Here is a 26,433-nt window from a genome sequence, read left to right as displayed (position 1 = left end):
CCTCAACAAAGTACTGAGTAAAGGGTGTGAATACTTATGTACATGCGATATTTCAGTTTTTTTATTTTTAATAAATTTGCAAGAATTTCTAAAAAAAAAAACTTTTTCACTTTGTCATTATGGTATATTGTGTGTAGATTGATGAGAAAAAAAGGAATTTAATCCATTTTGGAATAAGGCTGTAACATAACAAAATGTGGGGAAAGTGAAGGGGTGTGAATACTTTCCGGATGCACTGTATATGTAAGAAACCATAAACCACGACCTGAAATAAATCTTGTTTTTGCTGACTTCCAGTGCTTTAACTTCTCACCTTGCTGCAGTTATGTGGAAGTGTACTTCAGGATTAGAGATGGGTATCGATTACATCTTATTGATACCAATGCCACTATCGATTCTGCTTTTCAGCCCAATTCTTTATCAGTTCACTTAATGATTCTCAATTTTCTGTGTGAAATAAAGCAGACCTACACAGGTTTTTGCCACACAGTCACACCTGACTTAGCTTTGGCTGTACAATGTAAATATATGCCTATAGACTATGACTGCAGCTTTATCATTTATTTATCAGCTGCATTAGGCCCATTCAAACAGGCTCCCCCAGATTTCCTTTTAGAAATGTTCAAATATAAAATACTATTTATACAATGGTTTGGCTGAATGCATGATGAATATTACTTATGGGGAGATGTGCATCTGTATTGCCCATATGCCCAGCTAATCAACATTTTATATTCAATATTTAATCAATAGTCAATCCATCTTGCATTAGATCCAGAGTCAACTAAACCTTGATTGAGAGATTAAATAATCATTGTCATTGTCTTTTAAAATTATGTGCTCCATATATTGTCTGGACTGGTACCCACAGAGGTTGCTTTTGGAAAGCAAGTAGTATGGAATAAAAAGGTACCATACTTTCAACACAACCATCGGGATACGGCTCCCTTTGAAGTGTACCTGTACTTTAAATGTTATTCTTTGGTGTGCTCATTTAATCTGTGTTTTGTATTGGCAACACGTCCTGTATGTGTAATATTTCAGTGTTGTTGCTTTGCTATTATGCTATGATAAAAAAAGGTTAATAAATAAATAAAATATTAAAAGGTAATCTATAATCAAAGTATTTTTTTTTTTGCAGTTTCTGATCTAATAAAGTCACACTAAAAATAATGGCCTTTGATGGGTATTCCTAGTTCAGTATTGTGAATTAGTAGCTTTAGAGATGGACTGACAGTAGACCAGTGTCATGGTAGCGCTGGAGTGAAATGAATAAGCTTTGAGTAGAATGTTTTAAACTTGACACTCCGGTTAATAAAAGGCTGCTCTGCCTGTTGCTTAGCCCCCACTTAACTACATGCTTTGATACCATATACTGAACTTATGGACAGATGGGGTGTTTATTAGTTTTAATAGCCAAATGTAATTTTTTCTATAGTAGGGTTCACAGCTGTGGACCAGAAAACATAGCTCCTATTCATAAAAATCACCCTGGGGTGCCTTTAATCTCAAAGACTTGTTATTTACAGGCCTGACTTTGAGAGAATTTTTTATAATTACACATATACATACATACATATACATGCAAGTAAGTATGTGTATGTGTGTATATATATATATATATATATATATATATATATATATATATGAGACTGTAATGTAGTCAAACTTATCCTTGCAAAATGGTGAGTGTAATGATTATTTGGCACAAAGCCACCAATTCCTGTGCAGATCATGACATCAATAGCAATGAGCTGACCAGAGTCAGTGACTTTAATTTGCTATTGTGTGAAAATAAATGGCAGTCTTCATTCAAAATCACTGCTTTAAGAATCAACTATAAAATGGGTTTAGCTTCCAATGGAGATGGACATTTTGTGGGTGGATGTCTTGAGGCTTCCAGTGTGCACTTGTGTGTTTCTCTGAGTGTGTCCTAGTATGTTAGTTTTAGCCCCAGGGCTCAGGCCATATTCTGTCATCTAGCTTTAATGTTTAATAACACAAGGCTAGTGCATAGTACTGCATACTAATGACTTGGTCACACACACATACGTGCACATACACATACCCACACAAAAAAGACTTATTAGAGGGGCTGCTGGACCTAACACCATTTGAAGAGTTGGGAATAACAATGGTCATTATAGAGTAGAATGACATTTTACAAACACACACATACACACCCACACGGTATATAATTCCCATGGTCCAGTGAGAATACACAGGCTATAATGGTCAAGTGACAGACAGTGATTAATTGATACATCAACAATGTGTGTGTTCACGTATGTGCATGTGTGTTAAGGTCACTACATGGTCTTTTAATTGAATTCTTGTATTTCTGTGCTGAAGGATAATGGAGAGAGCAATAGAGCAGAGAGAAACACATTGTTCTTACCCTCTCTGTGTCTGGGCCTTTATGTCTCATTATGTCTGTCTGTCTCTGCTCCATTCTCTGATTCTTCCTCCAGGGTGAAGGGAGTTACTAGTCAAAGAACTAATAGCTCCCTATGTGTGATCTTTAAACATGTCCATCCACCATGTTTGTGTACACATGAGCTATTAACCAAACATTAAATGCTGTTTTAAAAGGTCATGGAATGTTTTACTAAAGTAGAATTTCTACAGTTGAAGGAGTATTGCTGAACAAGTTTCACTCTGTGGACTGTATATCAGGATAAGATGCTATTGAAGAAGACATATGGTCATCAAAGATCACGCACAGTCCATAGGACTGTGAGTGAAAATAAACTCAAGAGTGTTCAGCATCAGTTATCTGAGACTTTTATGTAATAATGTCTTCACTGGTCACATTATGTAAGTTTTCACTGACTTTAGATAAGAGGCTGACAAATGTGATGTTTAAAGGTTGATATAATAACGAAGGTTTGGACCAAGACAAAGCCGACAGCTGATAGACTGGACAATATCAAGAGTATTCTTCCGGCAGAGCAGCAGTTATCTTCAGTCTAATGTATTAATAATGTACACCAGGGATGACACGATCATGTTTTTTGGCCACTGATACCGATACTGATCATCTATGGGTGAGATCAGTCAATCCAAGGCTGATACCGATCATTGTTGGCATGCATTGCAGATGGCGCATGTATATCAGTCTCACACACTTTGCAAAAGTTCAACATGGCTGACATGTTGTTTCATTTTGGTGGCCTGTCATGTGCCAGCGAATTGAACAAGGTGGGAGACAGTACTACATGACACATCACACAGTGCTTCTCTCAGCCGCAGACACCAGAGTATTAAACACAGGTGATGGGGTTAAGGTGACCAGTGAATAGAAGCATATAAAGTAATTCTTTGTATTTCTGTGGTTTAAAATGAGGTATATGGAACTGCTATTGTGCTACTGAATCCTGACAACCAAAGATTCACTTGTGACAACAGTCCCACAGTCAAAACACAGGCTGAACAAGCATACAAAGTAGAACCATGTTATTCATATGAAAACGAGCTGCTGGCATTCGCACACATTCTGTGCCTTTTTTTGCTTTCTTTAGCATATCAAGTAAGACTGCAGTTTAGGCTGCCATGGACACAAATTTCCATTGTAAGCACTGATCTCCATTGCACTGTATGAGAGGGTCACAGACAGTTAACTATCTGGATCTGCACTGAATCTGAGCCTCTAGGAAAGTTTTATAGTACTTTTAGGCATATTGGTGCAGGTTGATGGATTCTCCAAAGTCCAATGATCAATTGCACAGTATGCCAACAGGATCGCACAAACTAACTCAAGACTCTATCTTGACAGCATCTCATAGTCTGACAGACAGCATATGATAAAGGAAAAAGAAAGATAAAATGAAAGCGTACTCAGGGCTTTAGTGTCACATACTTGTCAATTAAAAAAACTTAAAATTATACATGTTGCCATAATTGTCCAGAAGGATACAGTAGAAAAACAATGTCTGTTTCCTGATGTGCTGCAAACTCCGACAAAAGATACCTGGTGATTTTCACCTAACGGTTTAATTTAATTTCTGACTAAATAAATACTAGTAAGTGAAATGATCTGCTGTACACTTTGCTTGGGTCTTAGAAAAAAACTCTATAACAAGTGGCTGAACAGCCCTCTACAATAAAATGTCAGAGTAGGTTTATTAAAGTATGTCAAATATATCTGCATTATCTGAGTTCAAGAGTTGTTTGGTCAATACGACTCTTCTGCACTGCAGAATAAATAAGATAGAACTATATATGTATAACAAAAACCCAAAACATACAAGAAGATGTGAAAATGAACAAAAAGAGATGGAGAATATTGAAGGCATGCAAGTATAGACACACAAAGACATAGAAGTTTAAATGAAGCAGCACTGAACCAAGTGAGAACACCATCTCTAACATTTTGTCAAGAAATGGCGGTCGAGACAAAGAGGTGCGAGAAAACAGAAACAGCGTTCCTACAGTGTGAATGAGTCATTGTTGCTGTGTCTCACTGTTTGTGTTATGTGACATACTAAAGGGAACGATTCCTCTGTCGTCCCACGTCAGCGTAGAGTACTGATGGGCTCAGTGTTGAAACTGAATGACTCACAATAGTAGAGCCTCAGTGTGGTTGTCTTCATATAATCAGAAGCATGTCTCTTCCTGCCCACACAGTTCACTTCTAAACTCCAGAAGGACAGTGGGTGGCTATGAGACTCCAACAAAATGATGTTGTCTGAACAAATGCCACATACCTATACAAAGTGTGTTTGACAGAAATAACGAAGAGTGCTTATTTTTATCACTGACAGGCATACATTTGAAACTCTGAGGGGTTTTTACAAGTTTCAAGGGCCATGAGAGTCCAAACACTGATTATCACATCAACTTGAGGGAGGAAAAGAAGCATTTCAGGAACAAAGACATCATATCCACAAAGGCACTGTGTTTTTCAAAAACTCCATTTGTGGCTCAGGTGAATCATCGATTTGAGAATTCTAACTCAAAGGAAACATTGCTACACAGATCGGCTGATGCCATTTCAGAGATAGAAACAACCAGAAACAGCAACAGGGGATACACAGAAATGGAAAAAAGTGTTCTGTACAAGACACACACAAAAAAAAAAACAGCAAACCATAGCAGAAATCTGGTATTCTCGTCCAAATAGGGAAGGGTAAAGTATCCCGAAGCTTAAAATTTTCTAGATAACATGCAATGCAGAGTCCAGTTCACTGAGCAGAAAGAGACATAAAAATAACTTTTCTCTTAATCCTTGTTTCTTTTCTTTGTCTGTCCTTCTTCCCTATTTCGCCTACATATACCCCTTTGCAGTTTTCTCCTTTCCTCTTCTCCCCTCCAGTCATCCCAATCTGGCCCCTCTCCCTCCCACCATCCCTTTCTCTGTTTTTCTCTCCCTCTGCCTTTGTCTCCATCTCTTTAATCTGTATGTATTGCCAGGCAGTGTCTCCATTATTCCATCCAGGGGCAGTGGGCCAGCTCTGTGGCTGATCATAGTGATCCCTCCCTGAGGAACAGTCTGCCTGACACCTGGGTGACTGCCCTGGAGGAACTATGTGTGCCTGTATGTGTGTGTGTACATGTGTGTCAAGGGGCTAATGGGCAGCTTGAGGGGATTACCAGCTTAGCCACTGGGATTACTGGAACTTCACATACACACACAAACACACCCAGACACACACAGAACTGTCAATACTACCAGACAGGAGAGTCACCCAAGGTATATTGGCTGACTTGTTACACTGCCCTGGTTCTCATTAGCCTGCTATCCAAAACAAACAGGGTTAAGAAGATACAGCCATGATCAAGGCTAAGCAGGTCTCACCAGTGCCATGCACAACTCAACAGGTTTGCAACACAGAATTCAGTCCATTCATTTTGAGTCAATTTTAAAATTGGGAGCAGCAAATGGCCCACTGTCAGGACAAATTAATCGTACATTTATACTTTTTTTTTGTTTTTTTAGAAGACATTGCTTCTTATCATACATACACATACAGGATTGTCTTGTTTATTGCCACACTATTGAACAAAGGTGTTGTAGCTGTATGACAGTTTTTGAGGTAGAAGCTTCACTTTCATCAAGCACTGATAGGTGCTAAGTATTTAAATTCACTCATCATTATAGATAGCTTACTGCATATAATCTGAAACTGTGCCCCTTTTCTCTCATAAGACTGAAAAGACCACTCACAGAACATGAGGAGGAAAAAAAAAATCAATTAATGCCAGTCCCAGGTGTATGAAATGCATGCAGACATAATCTCTATGGGCCATGGTGACTACAATATGACACAAAGAACAGGAGCTCCAAAGACTCAAGAGAGATATATCACCGGGGGATTTGACTCCCTTAATATTGTACTGCACTGTTAACGTTATTGTAATGATTATAATTATAATCTGCACCAGGCTGAGCTGAAAAGAACAGAGCTGGTTATCAGCACTGAATTAATGACATTTGTAGGAAGAATTGAGAGAGAAACAGATGGGATGGGGAGTGTGTGTGTGCGTGTGTGGGTGTGGGGGGGGGGTTGAATTAATATTGTGAAAAGAGAGAGAGGGGTTGAGAGACAGACATTGAGAAACAGAGAGATGAAAGAGTGAATTACATTCATTCAGAGAAAGGCAGACTTAGACAGAAGACTGAGACATTTTGTCAGAAAGAGAAATGATACTAGTGACTGTGTATCAAGACAGGAGTGATAATGAACTGAAAGCTTAAATTCAGAGCTACAGACAGTGATTGAGAGAATGTAAAAATGAGAAACAGAAATTATGTAATTTGAAGGAAAGGAGTAGTGATGGATGAGCTAAATCCATCATAAAGTTATATTCCAAAGAATATATAACACCCGTCTTTCTTTCTTTCTGTCCTCCCTCCTTTGTGTGCCTGTGAACTCTGACATAAAAAAAAAACAGACAAAAAGTCACATTTAATAAAAAATTGTGTTAGTAGTCTTGGTTACTATAACACCACCCCTAAAGGGCCACAAATTTAAAGTTATGAGTTCTTTTCACAGCACTGCATTCACATTAAATGGAAACATTACTTATTCCTTAAATGGCTAAGAATGGCTTTGCAACTTTTACATGAAAGCATCCCTGTCTGAAGCACAAATGCACTCACACCCACAAAGTTTCCCTGCACACTGTGCAAGGCTTAGTAATTATGCACAAATCAAAGCAAGTCCACACAACATTTTCGTTTCTCCAAGTTTTCTTGCAGTGATTGTTCACACCAAATTGGGCACATGATGGACACCTACTGTGCCAAAATGTTGTTTAGTGCAATAAAAGTTGGTGCAGCAAGAAAGTTGTTTACAAACTGTTAATTTTCTGTTTCCAAGTTAGTTTTGTCCTGCACAAGTGGACTGTAGTTATCTGGTATAGTTCATGTGCTTCTTCACAATGTTCTATTAACTATGTTGAATTCAAAAGATATCTAACAAGGGATGTATAACTTATTTTATATATATATATATATATATATATATATATATATACTGTATGCACACAACCACTTTAACCACTTTACACGCATACCAACAGCTCCTTTGGTACTAGAGGTCATGTTCTATCCTCATATAGCAATCAGTTTATTGTGTCTGAGCATGATTATCATGATTATACAATCCACATTGCTGAAACAGATTTTCTGCACTGGAAAATATAAAGTAATTCTGATTTTGAAGCAAGTAAATGCTGGTCTGAGCCTCACTGACAAGAGCACGTAGGGAGAAGAGCCTTGAAAATAGCCACAAAAAAAGAGTTCTCTTTCTTTTCCTTCCTGTCTTTTTAACCAGAGCAAAGCCATTTGGATCTTTCAACACACACACGGGCACACGCACGTACACACGGGAACATGTACACACACATACACACACCTCTTACCCCCTACAGGGCAGAACTGATGCAGGAAGAGATGAAATACCACTACCTCAGGGGTAAACACACCTCAGTTCACACTCACACAAACCGCTCACTCACTCACACACACACACATATACATCTACATATATACCTCTTGCTTTCTTCTCAAAAAAGTGTACCCAACATCAAAGACCATATTTGCTTATTTTCACACCAATCACACACAGCTGTTTCCCATGGCCTTTGTATTTGTGCATGTTTTCCTTCTTTGACTCTGTGTAGGTGCCTGTCTTTCTATATGCATATGTGTGTATTTTGTATGTATGCAGCCTGTGTATGTTCTGTGTATATGTGTCTCATTATGCATGTTTATATATAATGTTTGTGTGTGTGTGTGTGTGTGTGTGTGTGTATATGTTTTGGGGGGGAGGGTGTGTGGGGGTGTGTGTGTGTGTGTGTGTGTGTGTGTGTGTGTGTGTGTGTGTGTATGTGTGTGTGTGTGACTTGGCCAGGTGTAAAATTGGTGCTGTAAAGAATTGCACATACAAACTGGGTCAAGTCAGGAACCAGAGAATAAATTGGCCAGCATATGGCAACTCAACTTTTTTTTTTTTCCATATGTACTATGGCTGCTAGTCATTTTAATTCATGTCACCACAGATCTGAGCTCTGTAAGAATACTGTGACTGTTTTCCACTGTACAAAAACGACCAACCAAACTGATGGCATCAAAGTAAACTAACATATAAATTAAGTTCTTAGAAAATGTGCAGTATGTAGTTATGACATAACTATCATCAAATAACACATTACAGTAACAATATAAAAGTCTGCACATTTGTTGTCACCAGCCATCAAAGCCAAGTGAAAAAGTGTCAACATTTCAGCACATCTTCAATGCCTTAAAAAAAAAAAGGAACACACCTACTGTCAAAAACTGCATGATAAATGAAAAATATGAAGTCTATGGCCATGTTTAAATCCACACATTGATGTCTACAAATGTAGATGTCAAGAACAGCTTTCGGTGTAGCCATGTTTCAGCTGAGTGTATACACTTCAGAGATGTCTGATCTAATGGCCAGATCACAATGAAAACAGATGTAACCAATGCTCTGGTTTCACAAACCAAATCACTTAGTTCACCTGCTGCATTGTAGCATTAAAGATGTAAAAAACATTTGCCTTGGAACGGTTAGTAAATGTTTTATGTGCAAAAAGAGAGAAACACTATTGTTTCCCTCTCGTACATACACACAGAAACACATGCACAGAAGCTGCATGTTAACTCCAAAAAACGACTGTAACACCTCAGTCTTAATAGCTCCAACTAGGGTTTCAACCTTGAATCAGATCAGATACGATTTGCTAATCATAGGCTGTAAATGCTGTGCATGCTTGTCTTGATACACTCTCATGTTTTTTAAACATAAAAAAGAAAATATCAGAAACAAATCCTCTACTGTTTTTCCCCTCTTTTCTGTGGCATACCTCCAAGACACTATAATACCAATACTGTGCCCAAGCTGCCGGGCATTACAATGCCTACATTTTATAAATAATTGGCATTATGTACATTGCTTTGTTCCAAATTTTATACAACAGTACTATTTATGGATTGCAAGGAAAGCTACTTGCTGCTGCTGTACTGGTTATCTGAGCATCTTACCTTTCTTCTGGGGCTTTCTCTGTTGGCACATCCATTTCCCTCCTCCTCTTCCTTTTCCTCTGGACACTTCTCCACTTTAGGAATTCTATCCGCTATTCTCATCTGCTGTTCTTCCCTTTTCATTCCTTTTTGTGTTTCAGCAAACTCATCTGAAGTCATAGCCACAGAGGCTTCAATCAAAAACAATGGAATGTGTGTTTTGGTTACAAAAAAAAAGAAAATGAATATGATTCATGTCTAAAAAGGTCAAAGCAGGCACAAAAAGCTAAATTTAGCAATAAATTCCTCTCAAATTCATGACAGAAATGAAACATGTCTTGTGTCTGTGTGTAATCCCGAGCATATTGTTAAAAACCAATAGGATCCCATCATGCAGAAATAAATATACGGTGACCTGTGGTATCTGTATCATTATGCTCAGACTGCCGCTTCAATGGCCATTTACATTATGCTGTCTGATTCGTTTAGGGAGCTTGACAACATGATATAGAGGTGTGACATAAAAACATGTCATACCAAATGTGTGAGAGCCAGACACAAGACTTTCAATAACACTGATTTACCATGTTATGATGCGTTTATTCTGACTGGTTGAGCTCTCAGGTTGTCAAAAAAAAAAAAAGCAGTGATCAGGATAACGACATATTACACAATACCAGAGCTAATTCAGCCCAATTGCACTAAGTATCCAGAGAGAGGCAGCATTGCTATACCACACCCAATCAAACCTATACCAAAGATTTGGTCAATCTGATCACCACTACCATGAAATCAGAAATAAAGTTAGTGGGGTAAAACAAGCATTACATTCAACTAACACTGCACTATGCTTCTTTGTCCAGAGTAAAGCAACAGAGAGCATGTAGCCAGGCCCCTGACCGTCAACCCTCAACTTTCATAGAGTTTTGCTAGTCCCCTAACCTCAGTCACTCACCCACTGACTAACCTGAAAATTGATACAATTGTCTCAGACCCTCCACCTGCCAACTCTCAATTCACAGAGCTGCTTCGGTGACACCTGGTAAAGGATTCCGGATTTCACAAACCTAACCTATACTTTTCATTCTACATCTTTTGTTAATTTTGTCAAGAGTTTCACTACAAAAAATAATTTACCGAACAAGTCCCATTAGACTAGCAACAAAACTATCTAGAAATATAACAAGTGTGCTTTCAGAATCAAATAAGGACACGTAACTTATGTTTAGCCCCTCAAAATCAGATAACCGGCAGGCTGCTAGACCTAGAAAATAATAGCTAATGTAGAAATAGCTAGACGCAATAGCTGTTACTTTCAACAGTTACTAAATGCTAGCTTACACCTTCTTAAGTATAAAACGAAAAATTATTAATAACACAAATGTTAGGCTGAAACAGTTGGTAACGGTAATGGTACTTACTAGAAGGAATTACTCCAAACTGAGGCAAATAGTCTTTCACACCTGAATTTGCGCAGTTAATTACATTCTCAATCGTAAAGTTTATGCTGCATTCAGAGAACCTCGGAAAATTAGTGCATTACTGGAAAGCGCTACAATATGCTTTGTAAATAAGTAAATAAATACGTAAACTAAAATTGCATCTCTTCTTATTTTTTGAGTTTTAATGTTTGTCATTTTTGTTGAGGTCAAGCATTTACACAATGTGTAATGTTTCCGCGGATGTGCTTGTTGCAGTGTTTGTTTTACATTGTGTTCATGTTGTTAATATTTACTCTAGGCCTATATTTATTCTATATTAGCTTGCCCACTCTGACCAGAATAAATTATAGTCATCTCGTGCATATTCATAACACGTTTAAATGTTGGCGGTATTTAAGATGAAAAATATCTTCCTCTATGATTAAAGCTACATAGCATAAATAATATGTAAGTATGTACGTGCATGTATATGTGTATGCATGACCTGTTAGATGCCACTTTCCAAGGCATATGAATAGTTGGAGGAAAGTGTGAACCACAAACAACAATGGGTGCATGACCCATGGTGCATCAGAACTAGAGATTAATGTCATATAAAGCTTGTAATATCAAAGGTTGGACTTTTACCCTGAGGTGTTATTCAATATAAGTTGTTTATATGACCCTTTGATAGTCTTCCATAGAATCTCTCTGACACCACAAACAAACGAGTAAACACTTTATTCACTTCCTCGTGTGTTTTTCACCTCTGTATCATATAAATTTAATCTAGATATTCAAACAACATTTGTAACGAGTAGGGTCTGAGATTTTTCTGATCATACTCAGTAATACTATTGACATGCATCCACACAAACCTAGTTTACTTTAAGTAAATGTTTTAAAACCAGATTTGCTTGCACAAAACAAATACAGCCACTAGATGGAACAGACAGATTGACAGATTGCAATGTTAAAATATTCATACAGTGACCTGACACAACTTCAGTGGTTGCTTTGTGAGGGTGACTTTGCAGTTTGTTTCTGTAAAACATAATTTTACATATGAAGTGTGGGCACATGTAGAGAGAATAGCCATGAAAGAACCTAAAGTTTACACGAAACTTCAAATGATGAATTTGCATGCATGGACATCATCTGTTCAGATGCTGCAGCAGATCACATGCAACAGAGCATTAATGATATGTTAGGGTGACGATGGCTCACACATGAAGAGGGAAAGAAAGGTGCCAAAGAAAGACACACTGGACCATAGAGTTGATAAATTTTGTTTGAAAAATGTCACAAGACATTGTAGACATATTAAATAATGACAAGAGTGGGAAATATGACAATTATTAAGGCTAGTAGCAATTTGCGTGACACTCACATTATAACAATTGTCACTCCTTTTACTTTAATAACAATCCTACAGCCTATGCCTAAATCTTACATCCATTAGTCCTGCTTCTGCCCTGGATGTGTGAAATGCATCATAGTAAATTTAGGACCTCTCTCCAATAAAACATATTGTTAATGATTTTGTTTCCTCAAGCTGTCTTGATTTTGATTTCATCAGAAATATGGGTTGCAGTACATTCCTCCTCATGGAAATAGATCCCCTTAGTTATACATTTTTAAATAAACCAGATTTCCAGGTCTGGGTGGGAAGCTTGGCGTTATTCACAAAGGAGTCTACAAGTAGTTTTTCAGTTAGGGGTGCATTTAAATCCTTTGAATTTCCCTTTGATACTCCCTTGTTTCCTGTGGATTGATTTATCATTCTCCAAAGCCCCATTTACATTATTTCAGAATTCTGTGACACATTTTTTGTTTTAATTACCTAAAATTTGGCATGTTGACAGCAATAACAAATTTGCATTTGAGCTTTTGTCAAAGTTTTGGACTATAAGCAAGTCAGTCTAAAACATCAAGGGGTATAATGTCTTCCATCGTTTAGTGTTTGCATTTCATCCATCTATCAATCCATGCCCCAAAACTCTCAGACGCTCTCTTGGTGCTCACACATTATTAATTCTTAGACAGCTGTTAAATTCTCAGAAGTCTACTTGTTGTCCCACTCACGTCTTCGATTCCAACAAGTTATGTGCCACTACCTGAGCAGGCTTTCACATTTACTATGACGAAACATCAGTGAGTGACAGGAAGTCATTTCAAACGGCAGCTTGTGACACAGGAAGACATTCGCTACAGCTACGCACAGCGGCAGGACGAAAGCAGCTGAGACGACAAAAGAGAGCTGAGTAATGTTGAGCTTTATGCACATTTTAAACAAACCAGTCAAACAGTGCCTTTGTCAGTCAACCTCACAAGAAATGAATAAACAACAATATTCAACCTTTGTTCTGATATAATAAATATGTGAAAATGTATTTATTGCCACACAAAAAGAAAAAAAAACAGCACTTATCTATACTGTATTTATCTAAGGTTATTTAAGCATTTAATGCTGTTGGAATATTTGTCTTGACATTCTTAAGTGTAGCTTTGTTAAACACCTGTCTTATTATCAGAAACGGAAAAAAAGCTTAACTAGCATTTCAATTAAATGAAAATAAATAGACGCTCAAACCAAAGAATCACCACAAGCTCAAGAGCCAACAACATAATGTGACAAATGACCAGTGAAGACAATTAACAGATTTAATTTCAAAATGTCACACTGTCTGTTTAAGGGTCTCAGGCTAAATCAAGCACACCTCAGGAGGTTCCAATATAATTTACAATGATTACATACAAACACACTCTGTCATTCTTAAGTCTGCCTCTCTGTCACCCATTTTCCCGTTTTCTTCTTCATCTCTATTTAGTGTCTCTGTACACATTGTAAATGAGTACGTTAATATGCGCACTGGTATCACAGTTATGGATGGTTTATTGGATTATCCTGGTGCCCAGGCAGCCATAAAACCAAAGAGAGTTCATCCTCATACTTACATAAACTGGAAGGGATATAAAGGATTTGAAAATACATATACATTAACCACAGATCATAAACTTGTGCAATGTGATGAATAACCAGGCTACTCTATGATAAAAGCTGGGACATCATGTATAAGTTAGTGATGAGTGAATTTACTGAACATTTTGATTCTGCATTGTGGAAAAATGTCTCAATTTAATCTGTGTAATCGTAATAATAGATGGAAAACAAGCCATGCTAATAACAGGTGTTCAAAAACAACACCGGCACTGCAGATGAAGAGCCAGCTACAGTTAACAAGGTGAGAAATGCCCAGGAAACATAATCAAAATCCAGATATCACAATGGTATTTTTAAGCAAACTACCCATCACAAAGGAATACTGACAATGGACAGATTGGTATTTTTCTATGAGTTCTATTTTAAAATATCTGTGCATTGAAGGTTCTGTATGTTTATGGGTTCATTTAAGTTTGCAGACTAAAACCACTTTGTTAAGGTTGATGAAAAATCATTGTCATGGTTAAAAAGCTGAGATGTGAAGTCCAGTCTCCAGTCTTAAAAGCTGGGGTTAGCACAGGCAGTGGCAATGAACACAAATGTTGTCTCACAAAATCATACAATAATGATTATGGATGTAATGTAATTAGCTACTGTGCCTGAGACTAAAAAGAATTGAACAAATTTGTAATCGTAACACACAGTCGCAATCTACTACATCTTCTTTTCTCCCTTTCTTTTCCTCTGGCCCCTGCTTGGTTCCTCTTCATTAATGTGTCCTAATGAAGGCAGGCTGGACCAGTCATATACAAAAGCGATAATGAGATCGACAAAGAACACAATCAGTTCAATTATTTATGTATTTTAATGATGAACTAGATTTCATTAAATAATTTAATCCCCCTAATTAAAACATTTCATCAGTTTAATTAACAGAGGCCTCCCTGGGAGAGCTGGAGTGGAAAGTGTTACCACAATTACATGTTTATTAGCTCATATTTCTTCCAGGTATTACAGATTTTGTGGTTGAGATGCCACGTGGGATACCTTGTTTTTGGAATGAATTCACTTTAACAATATTAACAATTTAAAGAAAAATAATTTGAAAAACATTTATGTTTTCAAAATCTTTTGGGGGACCCAAAAATGCCATTAAGCCAGCTTTGACCCAGGGTCACTGACCAAATATTAAAACTAGAATGACACAGAATTTGCAATCTAAGGTCCTATGCAATATTAATGTGTTTTGAATGTTGGGGTGAGGGTGTGTGTGTGTGTGTGTGTGTGTGTGTGTGTGTGTGTGTGTGTGTGTGTGTGTGTGTGTGTGTGTGTGTGTGTGCGCGCGCATGTGTGTGTATGTGTTCCTGTGATCCACGTATTACTCATGTTGTGGGAACTTAAATCTGTTTACACAGTCACATTATGGGGACTGCTTCTCCTTAAGTCAGCAGGGAAAAAAGCAGATCCCCAAAACGTAAATCATTGCATTTAAGGTGAAAACATGTTTTAAGGTCAGAGTAAGGATACTGAGGTTAGAGTAAGTCTTCAGGAAATGAATGTAAGTCATTGTAATTTCGACTGTGTGTGTGTGTGTGTGTGTGTGTGTGTGTGTGTGTGTGTGTGTGTGTGTGTGTGCGCGTGTACATGTATGGCTTTCACAAATGTAAAGGCACAGAGAGTACAAACAAGCCCAGCTCCATTCATCATATCTGTTTGTTGCACCAACATCATGAAGAGGGTGGACAGGTGAGACAAGACCCGCCCAAAGTTCAAAACCCTGTGTTTGTCGCTGTCAGTAATTCCAACTTCCAAACAGAGTCAATAAATGGTCGAGGGTGGACTGCGGGGAGCTGTTTCACACTGCTTGAATTTGTGTTTAACATGAGAGTCAGTTAATAATATGATTCATCAGCCAGACGGATGTCTCACACAAGTGCCTGCTTGCTGTGCAGAGTTGGAACATGGCTCGAGATCGCTCAGCAATCAAGGAATGTGCCCTTTAGTTGTTTATGAAAACTTACCACTGAAAACACCACTTTTACATCTTGATTAAAGTGTTTGTGGTAAAACTCGTAGCCCTGATTTGGGGACGAGCAGCATTCACACTGAATGTTAATCGTAAATCTGAAAAAACTGCCATCACTGACTGATAGCATTTCTTAAATTATGACTTTGATTTTCTGTTATGTCTGTCCCAAAAGGAAGAAGTGATAGCCTCCTTTAGAGTTCAGAAGAGGTGTGTAGGGAATGACTGAGTATGACACAAGACAAACACATCTGAGGTGTGATGCATGCCAGGCAACCTCCAAATATTCACCCCAGCTTTAAGACTTTGGCTTACTTCCATTTTCACAGCAGTAAATTAGTTGTGAGGACATTTGGACAAACCTGGACCAGTGTTAACATTCAAAGACAGATCAAAGCCTCTCGAAGAAAGCAAGAAGATAAGACAAAAGTAAGAAACAGCTGCTAATGGCTCTGGAGAGCCACATTGGAGAGTGCACAGGCCTCTCTGGCAGCAGGGGGGTTGCTCGTAAATCAAACGCTGGTAATTCATCTACTCTTTCACTTTTTTATGTCAGTCTTTGTTTGTCGCATGCATTAATACATTTTTTAAGCATAAAGTTGTTGCCTGTGTTTTCTGTAACTGACTTTCAGTCAAGAGGTATCTGATCTTTGTTGTTTTCTGTATCTTATTCCCTCTTAAAGTCAGTTCTGGACTGCTCAACCACAGAAACGGTTTTTAGTTTTATTGTGCTGACTCTGAAATTATATCGCTGTTCAAATAATTAAAAGGGTTCCACCGGATAATTCTGATTACAACCATATTTCGCCTAATTTAGCTAAATTTTCCCAACAGATGAGTGTTCATGTGACATTAAACAAAGTTATCTGGACAATCCTAAAAAGGAAACACGTGACCTTTGGTCACATTTATTTATGACACGGGGGGAAAAAAAAAGAGAATTTATTTGTGTGTGTGACCTGTGTGTATCTGGTGTTTGTGCATTTTATGTGCATTTTATGTGCAAAAGTGTGTGTGTGTGTGTGTGTGTGTGTGTGTGTGTGCGCGTGATCCATGTTAATCGCTCCCCATAATTACCATTTTCTTGTTAATGGATCTGACCTTTTAATCACCGTTTTGCCCTGTGTCCGTGTGCATGCGTTGGTGCGTGTGAAGGAGAGGAAGTGAGAGAAGGAAAGAAAAAGAAAGAGAGAATGAGACAGCAGAGGTAATTTGGCTTAACTAGCGGGGCGATTGTAAGTATGCACACCATAAATCTTCCTCACACACACACGCAAATGCGCACACACAAACCTATGCACGTGAATGCATGTGTGCACACACTCACCCAGCACATCATTTCCTGTTATCTCAGATGAGCAGGAAATCCTAATCAACCAATAAGAGCATAGAGGGCATCTTTCACTTTCTCTCTCCCCCTATCTGTTTGTTCTCTCTCGTTTTCTCCCCATGGGAATCACAACAGAAATCACATAAAAAGTGGCAAAATCTCATGGTCACCCTCTTCTATTCTATTTTGCTCTCTTGCTCCCTTGTTTAATTAACTCTGTATGGCAATTTGAGCACTAAAAGCCACCGGATTGTCTGAGAAAGGTTGATTATTGCAGCTGGCTGATTAGAAATTATGCCCGTTGAACCAAAGGAACACGGTTCATTCCCCACAGGGAGAGAATTGCTTTTCAGCAACCGGCCAAGTATCAAGAGGACTCATTTCATCTCTCCATGACCCAAATCCTTTTTCCTCAATTGAACCAGACCAGATTTCCTTGCCCAGCCCTGCATCTCTGGTAGTTGCCTCACACATGCCCGATGTAATTAAAGAAATCCTTTTCTGACCTCACCCAAAACCCCATCGACAGTGGCAGCTCCTGCCTAATGTTGACAATGCAGTTCAAGATGAAAGATTCTCCTGAGGTGACAGTGAATAGTCAGGCGGTAATTTGGTGACAGTGAGAAATGCAAAACAGATTTGTATTCACTCTTTCTGTTGCGCCGTTTCTAGTTTTTGTGCTTCTGAACGGAACTGGCTGGGATGAATAAGACACGTTAGGATCAAGATCATATAACTTTATTTTAAAGCTGCTAAAAATGCGGTTGTAAATCTTATGTCCTCAAAATGTCATTCAAATATTGCTAAACTCTGACGGATGCAGGCCTCACCCACTTAAAATCAACGAGGACAGCAACTGTCCTGGCAATGGAAGAAAAGACTTGAGAAAAGGTTTGAGTTGAGTTGTACTGTGTGTTGGCATTGGCATGTGCCCTGCAAATGAACTTCTTAGTGGCACATTTTGCTGATCTTTGCATCTTTTGGGCACAGAGCTGCCATTTTTCTCTTCTTGTGTCAGGTGGAGCTGTTCCAGACGCATAGAGGCACACACTCAGGAGAGGCAAACCAGACAAATGTTTGGGGCCTCGGAGGGGAAAAGAGCCGTTGGATGCCCCCTCATATTGGCACATTTTGCAATGACAACTATAAACCCCCCTTAAACCTCCCATACAGACACTATACAGTGCACTGCTGTTGCCCCAAAACCCTCATAAGTGGGGCCCCTGATGATGTGTACTGTAGTTACAGTCAATCCACTGGCTGCATGTGAACCGTTTAGGGGACGTAAATTGTAACGTCTGCCAAAAGTCTCTGATGGGTTTCTTTGCCTGAGGCCCCCCAGAGTCTAGGATCACCACTGCAGCTGAAGAGCTTGTGTGCAGAAAGTGCTGCTGCCTTGAATAAGAGGACCCGAAAGAGCTCCATATTGGATATTCTTGAATCCGAGAATTACTTGCAGGTGGACGTGAACATCCGTAGGATCAAAAATAAAATTAACCCTCATTTATAGTTATTTGCTTATTTCTGTTTCGTTCCACAGAATGACGTGTGAGCAAGACAGAGAAGCCTTGTTCAAGGATCAAACACAGCAGCTAATCTGTAAACAGTTGTGTTTGCTTTTTTTGGCAGAGCTTTCCAATTTTACTGACTGACAAAAACAAGTTGTTAATAGTCAGCAGATTTACATGTTATCAAGTACCTCACGCAAAAAATAACTAAGAGTCTGAATAAACAGGGAAAAATATTCCTTCATCTTAATAAAACTGAAAAGCTACTTAGATCTAGAGTGTGGGAGCGGTGACGAGAACTTTTTTGGGGACCAACTTGTGCCAAAACTTCACTATCAACCTTAAGCATCAGTGTTTTGTCATGTGAAAATCAAACAACATTTCAATATCGCTCTCACATTTCACAGTTAATTGAATAACTAAATAATAGTTTAATTGCAGGGTTAAAAGAACATGGTGAATTTGAACAGTCAGTGACAGATGCTATTAGGCAATACTGAGTGCCTGATAAAATCATAAGGCAAGGAGAGTTTAATAGCTCATCTGAAATGAGTTTCTTTTCTGGGCATTGTGCTTCTCGCAAAAGGAGCTCAATAAAATAGTTCAATAACTAAAGGGAAACCACAGTGGCACTGATTGAGCCTTGGCAATTTGTGTACTACAGCAAGACAGCACCCTGTTGCTATACAAGGTCATTTGTTCTGCTGCAGTAGTATTGCTTGAGAAAATCCAGCCCAGCACTGATAACATCTTGTCTGTGTGTGTCGAAACAACAAGCATTGATGTTGATATTAAACAGTATGTGCTTTCTAAATATGTATTCACACCAAAACACTGTTACAACCTGTATATACTTCTGGTTTCTTTTATTTTCTTTTTTTTTTCCTGAATTCTTGATCCCTAACGTTTGATCATGAGGACATCTTAGCTTATTATAGCTCATCAGTAATTGGCAAAAACACAGAGGAGTTTCTTTTCATAGCTTCAGCTTAAAGAAGTAAAAACTGGCTGCACATCAATAGTAACCTAATAATAAGCAATGGGCTGCATGCCATTACAGGTGCTTGTGCCTTGCTACTTTTTCATGGAGATTATAGGATGCTGATCACAAATAATTTACTGTGAAAGTAGTCATAATAAAATACTCTTTTAATTTGTCATAACAGCCTTCTGCCATTACGTAATGACTTTTTCAAATGTGTATGATTTACATGCCCATGCTCCACAATTTAAACACTTGTTCACAAGAAATAAAAAGAGTAATAATTTTTCACTGGTCTTACCTGGTCCTGAAGTTAGCAGGGTGGGGATGTCCATCATACAAGGACAGGAAGTCGTATTCTTCTTCTATGGCAAATGACAAGAAGATGAGCTGGATTCTACTTCCTTCCTCCCCGACAATGACCCAGGTGCAGTTTGCGCCATTGGGATAGCCATAGGGAAAACCTGGCGATTCTATACTGCCATTTCGGCCTTTCATCGTACCGCCACACGTGTAGATAAAACCTGAAGGAGAGGAAAGAGGGAATGGTTCATTTATTTTAATACAGTTTTATTTATAAAATAGAGAATTGAGACAAAAGAGAACAGCAAGGAAAGGAGGAAATTATATTTAAAGTTTAGAGTTTAAAGTACACAACACACAACAGCATAAACAACAACAAAATATTAAAATGACACAGTAGTTAGCATTAGTGTGTTATAACAGCGTGTGAGGGCTGACTGAGTAGCAACTGAAGAGTATGTTCATATAAAGAATCACACACACACGCACAGCGACACACACTACTGCTCTGTATCCCCCTGAACTCAACAGCACTACATGGTTCTACAAGTACTCCTTATACTCTGACCTGGTGGCCGAGTCCAATATTGTTGGTCGATTATTCAAAGCCAGACTGACACTGAAGCATATTACTGCTTTTTATATCAATGTAGGAATAGGCCACAAGTCAGCAAAAGTGATTCTAAGTAGGGCAGCTTTTGTCATGGTTTTGAGTTTCAGTCTGCGCATTCATCTTTTCATTCGTTTGGTCCACTTGTTTCTAATTCTGCTGTCATTTCTTCAGACACTAACCTCCTCCTCCCCTCTCACCCGTTCACCTGTTCCCTTTTCTCGTCCACTTGCTCCGTGCCAGGTTGTCCTTGTGCCTTAGCTTTCCAGCACTCTGCTCTTTGCCTGACTGTCTGATCCTGATCGTGTTTTCGGACCTCGCCTGTGTTTGTTTTTGGATTTTCCCTCAGCCTGACCCTTTGTACTTTGTTTACTTGCTTGGATTGTTGTATCCTTGTTGTTTTCTAAGTACTTTTACATCTGCCTCCTGAGTCCTGCTCTTGGGTCCCTTCTCTGAAAACTGTGACAGCTTTGATCCAATAAATCTCTGATGCTGATGTGCAATTACATAGTGATGGAATATATAGCGTATATAGAGTATATGTAGCGTGCTGCTACAGTAGGAACATAATCTTTTCACTGTCCTCCCCCTTATCGAGTGCACAGGGCAGGGTCTGTTTCAGATCAGCACCCTGGGAGCTGGTATTCACATTCAGCATGGGGTGCTTGAACCCAAGTCCTCTGACTGACTGGAAACCCCGCTGCCACTGAGCTACCCTTCCACTGGACCTAATAGGTGAAATCAATAAGAGACCAGCATTTTCCTGGATCCTCCCTCTGTGCCTCTACAAGATCAAAAGCTGCCTATATCTTTGTTTTTGCAAATCAATAACTGACATGTCAAAATACCCGACAACAATATGTCTGTAGCCGTCAGCTTTAACAAAGCCTTTGAACATGAATCAGCAAATTAGAACTGAAGGACATAACCAATTGTTTTTTTTTTTAGATATACATCTACGCTTGTTGTTTCTATTCAGATGAAAACAACAGATGACGTAAATGCAAATTCTTGCACACAATGCCGTGCGGCATCAAAGACAGCTAATGATTTCTTTAGGGAAGGGGACGGTAAATAGCCTACTAATAGATCTTAATGAGCTACTGTAGGCTTTTGATTATGGTTCTGAGCATGCGGGGGCAGGCTGTGGAGGAGGAGACGAGGAGAGAGAGTAGGAGGAGAGGACCAGATGCAAAACTAACAACTAAATTAACTGCCACAGGTGTGATGTTGACTTTTCTCTCTGCACAAGACAGCAGCAGCCCAGCATGCGTTTCGACACCTCCACTGCTGCCGATGCCGAGTGTATGCGACAGTGCTGGATCTCTAAGCACTAATGAGTGATATCAATTATTCTCTACATCAGGTCCATTCTCAGCCATAAAAAAACCCATGATCATCTATTCAGCAAAATTTGAGATTGTGTTAAAAATGATCATTCATTTTTTTTTAAGTTTGCTTATAGTCAGTCAGTTTAGATTAACCAGTGAGTAAAGTGGTTACAAAGCAAGTGTTGTAGCTATGCAGCACACAATACTGTCCCCTGCATACAAATTTAAATGGTGGATAAGCTGTTCACAATAAGTACCGTAAGTTTATTGTATTCCAGGATAAACACAAATCAAAAACAGCAATTGAACATATTATAACAATGAGGTGATGGAGTATTTTTGAAGGGACTGTTAATGTGGATAACACTTGCTTTTACAGGCTGCTTGTACTGATAAATTAAAAGGGAACCTAATTTTGCTGCTGTACTTATTCCAAATCTCACCGGGTTTCAGTGCCTCCTAAATGCCTAAATTGTAAAATGTAAATGTAATTGATCTCCTTGGACTTTACAGTTCACATCAGGATCATTATCTTCTCCCTTTGATCTTAATGATCCTTTTATATCAAACACACCACAGGTGTTAGATGAAAACCTTGGAGTGTCCAGGAGTGAACTCAGTCCAAAGCATTTTTTGCGATGCTCTTATCGATCCCCAATGGAGAAACTCTTCACTACTTCCACTCCACAGGGGAGTCAGACTGCAGAGTCAGCTTACAGAGCAGGAACACTGAGAGCTGATGGGGATTTAGCATCATCCTGCTCAAGGACACTACAGCAGAGAAGAAACGTTGCTGTCATATTGGGCTTGATCCTATGTCTTCTTGATGTACGTTGTATTCTCTTATCCAGTGTAGCTGTGTGTTTTTTGCCTGTTTTTATTTTTTTTGTAATACATAATCAGTATGTAATTCAGCTCCTCATTTTTATATCACTGGGAATTAAAAAGCTCTACAATAGTGTTTGATGCTGCGGCAGCCTTTGGTGCATTATTTGAAGTTTAAATTAAAGTGTTTAATTGAAAATTGCTCTTACTGTATGTTTAAAGTCCTTGAACTCCTCTGCTTTAATTGATCTCCTCTGAGTGCAAAGCTCAAATCAGGAAGATCATCCCCCTGCCTTTCATGTTTATGGGCCTTGTTATTTTCCATGGCAGCCAGGGCCACAGGGACAGCAGGGTGATCCCGCTGGATGCTTTTTCAACCAATTATCCAAGACAGAACTCCAACCAAAAACTGTGTGTGTCCCTACATATATGTGTGTGTGTGTGTGTGTGTGCGTGTGTCTGTGTGTTTGTCCAGCCCTCATTTACACAGACAATTCCAGGACCATCACAGTGACGGATATAATGACCAATGGCAGTCTGAGCTGCAATTAAGGGGCTGGTATCTCTGTCCCTTCACAACCAATCACAGCTGAGATGTTGAGGAACCGGGAGGGACAGGCAGAGCCATTAGAGACACACAGCAAAGATGGCACACATATATGAACATACACACACAAACCTACAGAAGTAACATATGGAATACACTAGGACTGAAATACAGATTCATAACATAAGATGTTTGTGTTTCAATTTGCCTACAAGAAAACAAAGGGCTAGACATGCCGCTGGTAGCCGTGCCTGCTTTTTCTTTCTACAATACTCTGAAGAAAAAAGCACAGCACTGGAAGAAAACAACCTATTGAACTGTCACTCCCATCTTGGCCCAGATCATGAAAGGGAACATCCACTTGGTTCCCAACGGGAATTCAATATTATGATCAAAGTTTATGAGGATTTAGCAGAGGTTCACCTGAGGACACCAAATATTCACACATTTAAAGAAAAAGGCAGATCAGAACATCTATCCAAGGTATTTCATTTTTAATGAACTATGTGATGGAATAGATAATGGCCAAGTTTTGAATAAAATCACTGATATATCAAATAGTGGTTCATGGATTATGGCTACTATGGATAGGGAATCTTTATATAACATTGTTCATGATGAAGGCATAGAGGCTTTGAGATATTATCTAAAGTTGAAGGCAGTTGCTTTAATGCCTCAAGTGATCTGACTATCAAACTGATTGAATGCACACCTTAAGGGTGCACTTTACAAAGCAGGAAGAAGGCACTGCTGTGAGTGCATGAACCCAACTGTACAGTTGCAATTTGCCTCAAATGGTATATTGATGATATACTGTAATTTTTTTCTGTTTCTCAAGAGAAGCTATTGGATTTTTTTTTTTTATATCTGCAGTATGTGAATATTGATGGCAAGTATTAAAGATTTCTAGGGTTTAATTTTTTTTTTCTAAGAATTAACAAAAAATCTGTAGAAAAACCATGGATTGGAAGACAGCTATTATTCAGTGCATGCCAGGATTTCCTGCAGCCAAACACAGACTGATTGATGCATATGTGACTGAAATCGAGATTTTGTAACCCAGTCCGTGGTCATGCAGCAGTGCCTCGTGCAGAAGGGACAAGATTCTGGATAAAGCTCACACTAGAGCCTTATTACTGGAGAAGACATGAACTGCTCTGCCAGAAAAAAAACAGAAACACACACTAAGGTCTTATTTTGTCACGTTACAGTAGACAGACTGCAAATTAAGCATAATATATAGTGGATCATTTTGCATGATGATGCACTAAGTGAGGTGTTTACTGAACTCCCAGGGGTGAGTTCTGGTAATGCACCTACAGTTAGACTAGTTAGGAATTTCTGAACAGCTCCTAAACGAAACAGGCAGCTTTAACAATCCCAGTGTGGGAATGGTAACTACCGTGGGGATGTGGTGAAAAGTAACATCATATTCTGAACAACAAAAAGTCCTTCCTATTACTGCTTTTTGAAACTGAACCACCAACCATGTCGTTTGCAGCCTTGGGTGTTTTCCTGTGAATGTTTTTATATTAAGTCGGTCAAACTCAGAAAACACTGGGGGACAGGGTGTGAGCAGTAACGTACACACAGTGAAGGCTGCTACTGCTACAACTGTACCTGCTGCCCTGCATACGTACTCTGTAACTATTAGATTGTAAAAAAATTAAAAAATTTAAAAAAAAGTTCTCCTATTTTCCATCTTCTGAAATCAATCTTTAAATGATTTAAATTATTAATTTTTATTAAATTTAAATTTTTTACAGACATGCCTGTAGTTGTGTTGCTTTATTAGGATGTAAGTTTTTAATCTCATATTCTGGCGTGCTGCAGTATGCAGTTGTGCAACAGCTTAAAACCCTGTTACGCTTTTAGAAATGAATCCCACAATTCGTAGCCTACAGTCCACGCAAGAAAAACATGTTATGAGTTGTGAGTCCATCACAATTGTATCTGAACTTAACGGACTGCGTGGTGTCTTAGTACAAATGAAGTAACTTCATTAAATTGAATAGCTGCGATACAGAGTGGGGTGAATACAGAGTGAAACAGGGACAGAGATGGAAAGCAGAATAAACACGGAGAAAAGGACAGATTTCCCCTTGTTCATCATTCCACGAAGAATGAATGGATGATTTAAAACTCATCACTCAGAGGGATGGAGTCAAGTGTGGGAGGAAGGGAAGAAAAGAGAGAAAGAGAGAGACAGAGAGAGAAATACAGAAAGCGATATGAGAGAGGGAGAGGGAGAGGGGAGACAGAAAGAGAGAGAGAGAGAAACAGCGAGGAGACAGGGGTAAAAAAGAGACTAATTATGCTGACTACCAGACCGAAACTGACAGCCCCTCTACACACACACACACACACACACACACACACACAACCTTGTACATCTATATTTCTGGGGACCCATCATTGACATAATGAATTCCTTCGCCCCTTACTCTGACCTTAACCATCCAAACTGCAGGCCTAACCCTAACTTAAACCTAATTCTAATCCTAACCCTTTAAACACAGTCTTAACCCTCAAACAACCATCTTAACTTGTGGGGTTCTGCACTGTGGTCCCTACAAAGCTGGACGGACCCAACAAGTATAGTGGGCTCCTGGTTTTCAGATCTCAAACATACAGTATAACTAGCATAATATAGTTTAACAAGCCCACACGCACACACACACACACACACACACACACACACACACACACACACACACACACGTACAAAGCTTAATGAACACCCTGACCACCTAAACCTTTCATTCATTCTACTGTTTTCCTTAGTTCGACCTCTCTCCTGATTTCTGACACATAAAAAACCTCCTCCACAACTCTGACCTTGCTAGTTAACCCTTTCTATGTATGCACCGATTCTACTGCCATTCACCACATGCTCTAAACTGAAAAGAAAAACAATAAATAACACAGCATTTAGGCCTCTGTACTTATTCAATGTCGTTGATTATATGTTTTGAACCAAATCGGCTCACACATAAGGAAGCTGGAGCCGAGTGGTTCTGACCAACAAAGAAGAACAAGCGGCGGCTGCTCGGCTGGTCATGAGAAGAAGCAGTGATAAGTGGAGAGTTTAGCGATGTTTTTGCAAACACTTT

General features: G+C 38.9%; 1 protein-coding gene across 3 annotated transcripts in view; it reads right to left on the bottom strand.

Annotated features, from left to right (window-relative positions):
• The window catches only part of csmd3b (CUB and Sushi multiple domains 3b), a 333,374-nt gene that overhangs the window by 237,850 nt on the left and 69,091 nt on the right, over positions 1 to 26,433 (bottom strand). For all 3 annotated transcript variants that reach the window (XM_056398790.1, XM_056398791.1, XM_056398792.1), the window contains exon 3: positions 20,006 to 20,228. In XM_056398790.1, coding sequence (XP_056254765.1) covers positions 20,006 to 20,228 — 223 coding nt within the window. The remainder of the gene's footprint in view (positions 1 to 20,005; positions 20,229 to 26,433) is intronic.

The sequence above is a fragment of the Seriola aureovittata genome, chromosome 16, assembly GCF_021018895.1.
Source record: "Seriola aureovittata isolate HTS-2021-v1 ecotype China chromosome 16, ASM2101889v1, whole genome shotgun sequence".
Classification (NCBI taxonomy): Eukaryota; Metazoa; Chordata; class Actinopteri; order Carangiformes; family Carangidae; genus Seriola; species Seriola aureovittata.
Note: the sequence above shows the minus strand (reverse complement) of the source record. Positions and strands in the feature narration are given on the sequence as shown.